General features: G+C 35.3%; 1 protein-coding gene across 1 annotated transcript in view; it reads left to right on the top strand.

Moving 5' to 3' along the window:
• Positions 1–234: 234 nt before the first annotated feature.
• Positions 235–9691, top strand: part of LOC116840947 (soluble scavenger receptor cysteine-rich domain-containing protein SSC5D) — a 16303-nt gene continuing 6846 nt past the window's right edge. Inside the window, exons 1-4 of the mRNA XM_032808326.1 lie at positions 235–423; positions 7768–7922; positions 8334–8463; positions 8582–8699. Coding sequence (XP_032664217.1) covers positions 7799–7922; positions 8334–8463; positions 8582–8699 — 372 coding nt within the window. The 5' untranslated portion in view covers positions 235–423; positions 7768–7798. The remainder of the gene's footprint in view (positions 424–7767; positions 7923–8333; positions 8464–8581; positions 8700–9691) is intronic.

The following is a 9691-nucleotide window of genomic DNA, read 5'->3' as shown; positions in this document are numbered from 1 at the left end:
CTTTACAAGCTTCATTAAAATTGCGTGTCTGCGAGGTAACAATTTTCTTCGTTGAAAGTTTGATTTAAACTCGAACCAATTACTAATATTTTTCAATATCGATAATCTCTTGATTTTAGATCTTAGATCTTGATGATCAAGGACTTCTACGAGTCGTGGACACCTGACAAGTCGCGATCTATCGCGCATGCGCACATACTGATCCTGTCCGCCAACGTCGGACTCCGGCGAGTAACGTAGCGAGTAGATGTAGCCAGTCCTGGACGGACGGCCGCCAATCCAGTACCTCGCGAATTGCTTGTCCGATCTACGATCGATCGATTAGACCCGACGTGTGAGCAAACCTGCCGGGAAGAAAACAAACATAAAAAGAAAAGAGTGATTTAGTCGGTGTGCAAATTTGGGATTACCCTTTCTCGCGAGGTAAGCATAATTACATGAGCTTCTTGTATATTTTTTTTAGTACTCTCTAAAACAGATCGAAATGTTGACGTATAAATGATTCTCTTTATTTTATATTCCGTACACTTATATTATATTATATTTTATATTCTACATTTTATATACCTTTAAATTAAAAAATGGAATGGAAAACTAACGAAATTTAAATCTAAAATTGTAATATAAATTAAGAGTAATGAATATTGAAAGCACATAAAGCACAAATTACAGAAATTATTTAGAAGTAGTCTAGACATGATTATACTGCAAACGGAATCAACACAATTTATTAATTACTAGTCTGTAAATTAGAGACGTCATAGTCGGCAATTAACATCAATTATCTTAACATAAAGCCAGTCTACGCAACTGTCTAATTATTTCTATTGAATTATTATTGGTACTCTGGTCGCGACGTTACCGGCTCCATTTAATAATTAATCTTCCGTCATCGAAAAGGCGCTGCGTCTTTGAGTGGCCGCAAACAGTGAGCATCTTTATGCCGCACATGTCACTAGTTAAACACGCTGTGATTCTTGACATTAGCAGGTTAAAAAGTTCATTCCCGCGCGGAAATCACTCACTATTCTTTCATAAGACTTAATTATAGAGCGCTAAAGTAAGCGTCTTACATTCCTCGTAGCAAATATAGAAACTATATTTGTAATCAGATTTCCGAATAGATGTGGAAGACAGATATGTCTGCGACACTGTGTAGCAACTGGAACTTGTTTCTTCAAGCGTACGTGATACGATGAGCAGATCATCATACTTCGAAGATAGGCGGAAGGTCGAATCCCACTTTCCGTCTTCGCGGATCTCTCGGCCATGTTAGGCGTGTTTCAAGGACCGCTCGGAGTAAATACCGACCATTCAAGCGTTGCTACAGACGTTATAACGTTCATTAAGTGCTTCGTAAGCGATACATAATGCGTAAGGATAGTGACATAATCAACAAACTTTTGATTTCATGCGAAACCCTTTTATACAGAATGATATTTTATTAGAGTTAATTAGGCTTTTAACGGTATTATTAATTCTAAAATTAAAGAGAAAAGGTAACAAATTATATTATGATTTTTTAAATATTGAAATATTCATTTTTTTAAGAATTAATCACTTTGCTTGTATTATTTAGAAGGATTCGAAAAAGTAGTTATTTTTTAAATGATTTCCAGTAACTTTCATATATTCTTCACTTCTATTTTAATTCATTTTTACCTATACTACTTAATTAGGTGATATATTTTTGCACGAAGCAGACATAAGAAAAGGAATAGGGCTGATTCGCAGTTGGAATGAGAAAAAAAGAATGTCATGCGACCAAAGTAGAAGCAAAAATAGGTGTAACGTATGCGCGCCAAAAACATATTGGCTCCTGGCTTATAGTGCTTCTTACCATCGCGTGGCGCGCTGAAAATAGAATCGCATACGGCGATACGTTTTTTCTTCCATTTTTATAAGTTTGTATAAGACTGCAAGCGTCACGGAAAAATTAATTTTTGATATTTTTAAACATCAAACATCGAAATTTCTCGTATAATAATATAAAAAGTCCGTATTAAAAAATATCGATATATAACACAATTTAATAAATGTTTTACAAAAATGACAACAAATGTTATCGCTGAACAATATAGTGGCAGGAACGTGTGCAAATTTTATGTTGACACTGTGTATACGTTAAGATTTATGCTTTGTTTGTGAACGTCCCGAAACGTCTGGTGTTAACGAAACGTTAATAAAAGAGATGACGTAAAATCGATAAAAATATAGATATCAAGCCAAAATAAAAATCATGTTAAAGTAGCTTATTATTACATTATATTATTCAACGCGTTCTTTTTCTAACATTTAGATAATGTCATATGTTGAAGAAAAAATGCCATGAGACGTTTACTATTTACGCGCCGGCAATAAGAAATCTGTCCGTTGAGAAGCAAATGACGGCATGAAAGTGGGTGGGTTATATTTAAGCAGGTTAAACAAAGAGCGGAGAATAGCAGCGGTTGAAGGTAGGGAAACACACACATGGCGGCGACGAAGAAAATGAGAAAGAGATGAGATGAGATTTCGAGCGCCAGTTGGCTGGTCTACTGCCATCCACGTAATATCAAACGTCGTGATTAAATTTACACAAGATTTGGTTTTACATTTTTACACGTGTCTCACGTCAATATATGAGCAGCATAGTCTAGCAAAGCTAAGGAAGAGACATTATCTTAACTTTATTATCTCAACTATTTAATACCTCAATTATTTACCTCACAATATTGTGAAATAAGGATACTCTCGATATCGGTTGTGATACAAAAACAAAATATTTCACGACATCTCAAAAGAAATTAAACATTGCAAAAGATATTTTGTTTTCGACTGAAGAGTCAAACCTAAGTTTGCATTCCCGGTGCGATCACTGGAATTCAGTGAATGCCCAATGAAAGAAACTCATTCATATTCGATGGGACACGGTGATATTGGTGCTTACTACCTTTTGCGCAATTGCTTCCTGAATATAAACATGGTACTTTCTCCCGTTGACACGGTTATAATCTTGTAACGTTTATACGTTTTCGCCGTCCCACGCATGTTGAATGAACCCAGCGCCGTAACCGATGTGATTCTACAATTAACAGTATTAGGTACTAGACTGTCGTTATATAACGTATACTTGGATACAATATGCTACCGCTCGTTACATACAATAGAGTTTATTCGTAATAATGATGAAGTTACGCTCTGAGTATTTATTATACAAGTTATTTGAATATTGAAATATCATAGTTATTGTATACATGTAAAAATTAATACATTGTAAAAATTAATTGCAGGTTGCAGATGGATGTCACTCGCTATTTTTAGTTTTGCGTATTTGAATACTCGGTTACCTCAAGTGGTGTCTGACTGTTGAAATAGTATCCGCGCATTTGAGTATTAGTACATATTAGAGATGTGCGAAACAAGGATTTTTTTATGTCAAATCGAATCAAATCGAACCTCAGATTTTAATTTCGAATTCGAATCGAATCGAATCGATGAAATTTCACCCAAATCGAATCGAATAAAACCAAATAGAATCGTTGAAAGAATTTTTAATTAACATAATCATTGAATTCAACATGAAAATAGTGACTTTAATATGAAAGAGATAACATTGATCATGTATACCAATTCATTTTAAGATAAGAGATATATAATATACAGGATGTCCGGTATCACCTTCACAATTTCTCGTGAGGACGTAGAGCGGATTGAAATGAATACAAAAATCCCATACCATTTTGCGATTTTTGCAATAATAGTCGAGATATTAATTAAAAAAGATTGGTGAATGATAATGCGCGATATGGTAGATGAGCTGCAATTGCGCCATCTACCGTTATATATTTGTACATTAAGTCAAACTGAACAAAAAAGTCCTCTATCATTGTGCAAATAACATAGATTTTTAGATATTAATTAAAGAAAATTTGTGCATTATGGCACATAATCATGTAACAATTTTCTTTGATTAATATCTAAAAATCTATGTTGTCATTTTGCAAAATGGTAGAGGACTTTTTTGTTCAGTTTGACTTAATGTACAAGTATACAGTGGTAGACGGCGCAATTGCAGCTCATCTACCATCGTGCATTATCATTCACCAATCTTTTTTAATTAATATCTCGACTATTATTGCGAATATCGCAAAATGGTATAGGACTTTTGTGTTTATCTCAATCTGTTCTACTTCCTCACGAGAGATTGTGAAAGTGATACGGGACACCCTGTATAATCGGTAAACGTGTATGGAATACAGTTCCAGCCTTGAAAGCTGTGCAATGACACATATCGATCTGACAGTTGTCGATAAGAGTTTACCTAAAAACCATTATCATCTTTTAATATTTTTGAAGAAAATCTTAATATATAAAAATGTAAACTTTTCAAGTCATACTAATTCCCGTAAGACTGGATATCTTTAATAGTACTTCGTTAATGCTACACTGGAAAAAGAAGTTTAGTAATACTTACTAAATGCGTTTTACCATACCATTTGGTAAATAGTAACCAATATGGTAAATGTTACCAAATGTTTGGTAATAATTACAAAATTGTTATATTAATTTTCATTATTATAGTTAGTAATATTCACCTCTTATAGTTGATACTATTTCACTGAATGTAATAATTATAACAGGCTGGATAATTATTACCAGAAATTTTTCAATGTAATGTGTGCGATTCGTATTCGAAACTTTTCAATTGGAAATTTTCGAATTATTCGGATTCGAATCATAGGGATTCGAAATTGAATCGAATCGAATTTCACTTGATTCGATTCAAATTTCACTTGATTCGATTCGAATTCGAATAGTTCGCACATCTCTAGTAAATATCCGAATACTCGGAGCTTATACGAGTACCCGATTTTTATAATATCTAATTCTACACACAGAGAGAACGATTTATTGAATCAAATAAATGTTTGCTTGGTCCAAACAAATTATTTGGTTGACACAACAAAAATATTTCTTTGGAATTAAGCCGCAAATAAATATTTTTGTTGCGTCAAACAAAATTTTGCTCGATCAACCAAAAAATTCGTTTGGACTATTCCAGAGGAGTGTCTATTTGATTCAATCAAATCATTCTCTCTGTGTACAATACCTGCTTTAAAAACTACTCGGTTTATACACTAATTCGTAGTAAACAGCTTTATTATGCATAGCAATATAGCAGTATTAACGGCGTAGCGCAATCTCGTATTTACAACGTGTTCTTTCAGTGTGCAGTGCAATGAATGTACTTCTTGTGTGCAATGGTATCCCCAACCATATTAATCATATTGCTACCACACTTTGTATAGTCAAAAATCACGCCTCTTTAATTCTCGCTAAGAGACCCGAAATATATTCATTGCTATTTAAAAATAAATGTATGTATGTTTGCGCGGAAATCTTTCACTGATGTATTTTAAAATCGAGGAGCTTTTATTCTTTAGAAACAAAAATACACATGATCTCGTAACATTCTAACATGATTTGTATTATTTACGAACCCCGAACAGTCGAGAAGCTCTGGTCGCGAAATAGAGCACGTTAGTCACGAATTCGTTTTTGCTCGTACCGAGTTTAAAAGTAACTTACATTGATGCCATACTTACTTACGTGATCCAATGACTAATGGCTGTCATCCATCTAATCTTGATAGATTGACCAGCTCATTGAGTGAAGTCTTTTTGAAGCTCGTATAATTTTGTTAGTTCTATTTTATATCTTATCAAAGCTTCTTTTCAGTCTCGATTTAAACTCATACATTTGTCAAAACTCCGCTCAGTAATCATTCATATTGTTGGTTAATCTACATGGTATCATCGTGAACTCAACGCCGACGGCTAATTTCGCAGTGCAAACGGTCTCCCTTGTGTTTCCCTTCCGTCCACAGCACACAACCTCTTCTTGTTTAAATACGACGAAACCGGTCGCGCAAAATTCGAGATCGGTGACGCGCAAGAGCGTTGAAAATATGAATCGCTGTCGGTGATAACATATGCGCGCATGTAAATTATATGTAAAAAATGAAAAGAAAAAGAAAATTGCACCACTGATATGCTAAAATTCTGATATGCTTGTTGCAACAACATCGCAGGCAAACTCAAATAAAATTTACGATTGCACGGCTTTCTCGGTATCGAACGAAATGTAATTATCGTTATTTCGATTGGTACGATAACCTTGGAGAGCGGGATACAATGTCATTTACGATGAGACTCAGTTAACTATCTCTTTAAAGCGGTTACATCGCGCGCTATCAATGGCGTAACTGCGCCCGGCAATGTGCGATTATATGAGATCGTTCCGAATTCCACTTTGTATGTCTAAGTGTATGTCTAAGTGTGCTACTCGGAGATCGTATACATTTTATTACATATTATATAAATATAGCACTCTCTTCGTCTCCCATATATGTTCAATGATCAAGGAAGTAATTTTTATTGCTATTACAAAAAATTATATTTATCGTGCGATTGTTTTTAAGCCGAACATCTCGAGTTTTAATTACGCCACTGTGATCGATATTGCTTGTTCGAGCAAGCAGTTATGTGTACACATATTCTATATCAAACTAGAATGACACAACGTGCTTAGAGAAAAGTCGACTTGCAATAACTTACCTAAAAGTGAAATTATGCGGCAGAATCCGAGACTTAAGTAATATAATCTTAACTTGAATTCTTATGTAAATTCTTATGTAAATTCTTATGTAAGTTTACCCACGATTATTGAATTTGGGAATTTTTCTTTCAATTTGTAGATAATATATATTACAATATATACGTTTTGTTGTTTACTTTTTCTTTGTTCGAAGCAAAGTACTTCTAGTGACAATCTTGATAAATTGGTATACAGCTCGAGTGCGATGTTATTAACTACTCATAAATCATAATCAACGGCGACATTCGTCGAGAAGGCGAGCACAATACCACAATTATCCTTGATCTGCATTAAACTGACCTTGGAACGAACCCGCTCTCAATAAAAGACATCCGTCAGTGCCAAATTTGGGTCATAACAGTCGCCTTAGTATCATTAATACAATCAAGGATTATTCTCGTATAATAATCGAACTACTGTTTCCAAAATACGATACCCAGAAACTATCCCATGTAATGCTTTTCGCAAGTTTAGACCATACGCATACCTCTTTAGCTGCAGATTCTCGGAAGGCCTCCTTGGCCCCATGGCCCCATTTGTAACTGGTGCCTCCCGCGGAATAAATATAAGACATTTGGCATTTCCCGTCGATTTAACTTCCAGACTGATCTCATCCCTTTCACCAGCCCGGTGTATTTTGAGCAGACCCCAGTTTCTGCAGACCAGAACATTACGCTTCCTAAGACGCAAAGCAGTGTCATCTACTAGCGCAGAGTATCAGTGCACAAATTGCACAAGCCTTTTCTTTGAGCATATTTTGTCAAGTAGCCAGTGATATGTTAAAGAGTCGCCTTTATAACTGGGAAAAAATTACACGTGCAGGACAGAAATCATAAAATGTATACACCCACTTGAATCTAGAAGTGGCCGATTGCAATTCCTGCGTTAGCCTTGCCCATAAACCGGCTCCAAGTACTGGACGCAAAAGTTTCTACATCGCACCCTCAGATCCAGAATCTAATATCGATTCAGCGATATTTATAACTCCAGGTTCTATAAATATCACGCTCTACCATGAAAGATAATCTGACTCGATCAACTCGATGTCGATAACTCGATCAACGGTGAAACAGTTAACGCTGAGTTAGGATCACAATTCAGATCGGGCTCTTATGTTACTTGTTACAGATTTCGTGAGGCAGGGCCTAAGAGGAACGCAATGTCAGCAGCTGTGAAGGAGCGAACGACTACACACACCAGCAGGAAAATTGTGAGTCATGGCGGTCCTATATCTGGCCAGAGAGACGGAGCAGCTACAGCCAGCAGCCTCGAAAACAACTTAGGTAAACTTTTAAATGTGCCACCGAAGGTGTAACCCTATCCATCCATTGTAACACTCCGCTTTCTTCTGTTTGACGAATGCGAGTCTTTTTATTCGTGACAGTTTTTTATTTCTAAGTTTTAGGAGATAATTAATTAGCTGAATAAGCAACACGTTGAACATCTAATAATGTAACTATCTTAAATTCTTCTCTTTTCTATCAAGACTTGATGTGACAGATTAAAATTCCTGTAATATAATAATAATGTAATATTTAAAATTCGATTTTAAAAGGTTTGATGAAATTGGGTACAGCTTACTTTAATGTCAATTATAGTCGTCTGTGTATTCAATAGCTGTCTTGATACTCTTGCTTCTCAGAACAATGTGAGCGACGACTATTATCAAATTGCTATTCATTTGGCTCTTTCAGATGCACTTCTGGAGGACTTGCAGACGAGTGTCTCGAGAAGTGCTACTCCCAGCCGGGGCGGCAGAGCACTCTCACCCCAAGTTGAATATCGGGTGGCTGCCAACCCCACCAAAGTAGTCTCCGAAGGCAGGTAAGAAAGAAACAACATTCTGATTTTAAACGACAATTTAGCACTATTTGTCTCAGTCAATTGTGCTAATACGCAAAGATATAAAGATATAATATGAAAATGAAACACTTTTATCCAGACCCGTCTCTCCGACTCGTACGAGAGTGACCACTACTGAAAAATTCGTCAGTAGCGGTCCGAGTGGCACGCCGAGCGGTATTCCGGGACTGGAACTTTTGGATGCGGAGCTGCAAAATGTGAGTTTTTTAATTGAAATGATGCATTACCAGAAAGTTATAACATTCGAAAGTTGGTCGAGCTTTACTTGGTAAAAGTCAAACACTTTGAAAGCACTGTGAGTTAGTGATGTCAGTATTAGATCCCTCGGTACTTGAGAGTATTAGCCAGATACTAGAGTAATTTGGGCCTTTCCGGGTTCCTCATAATAATAATAATTAGATAAATAATAATTAGATATCTAATTATTATGAAAATTGCTCGATTATTCAAAGATAATTAACGTATATTGCACTTAATAAAGAGACAAGATCAGTCGATGCGAAGTCAGCAACTGTGAAAATCTAACAGATGGCAAATGGATATTACTTGCCATTTTTGCTTTCCTGTACCTAAATATTCGGGTATTTCAAGTAATATTTAGTAATATTTGAATATCCGTAATATTCAAATTTGTGTACTGAATAAGTCTATCTGCATATTTAGGTATAGAAATTATCCGGTTTACACTGACATTAATAGTGCGAGTTGCAACGTTCCCTTGATTGCTTGATGCCGAGAGAATGGATTTTGCCCTGAGGATAAAATTCAGGAACGAACGATAATCTCGACATGCGTCGCTTGAAATTACGTATCGACGAGATGCTGGTTCTTACAGAAAAAAGTAACACACGCCATGATTAATGCATGCAAGAAACTAGTTTTATGTATCGTGTGTTCTTGTTGAGATTATTAGACGTGCTTTTGAGCGAAAAAGAACCATTTCGATACTTGATTTTAATTAAGTAAGGCCTGCTTAATGACGTGTAAAGACCACTTCTTGGCATAATCGACTTGGACGAAGAAAAGCAAGAAATAAAAGTTCGACTTATGCAAGTTATATTATTTAAATAACAATTAAATCTAACCATTAGTGTTATTAATTTTTTGGCACATTTTTTACCTTAAATATATATATATATATATATATATATATATATATATATATATATATATATATATATATATATAT

This window comes from Odontomachus brunneus, unplaced genomic scaffold (assembly GCF_010583005.1).
Source record: "Odontomachus brunneus isolate Ranch 3 - 2012 unplaced genomic scaffold, Obru_v1 Obru_scaffold_013, whole genome shotgun sequence".
NCBI classification, from domain to species: domain Eukaryota; kingdom Metazoa; phylum Arthropoda; class Insecta; order Hymenoptera; family Formicidae; genus Odontomachus; species Odontomachus brunneus.
The sequence above is the reverse complement of the archived record's forward strand: the minus strand, read 5'-3'. Positions and strand labels throughout refer to the sequence as shown.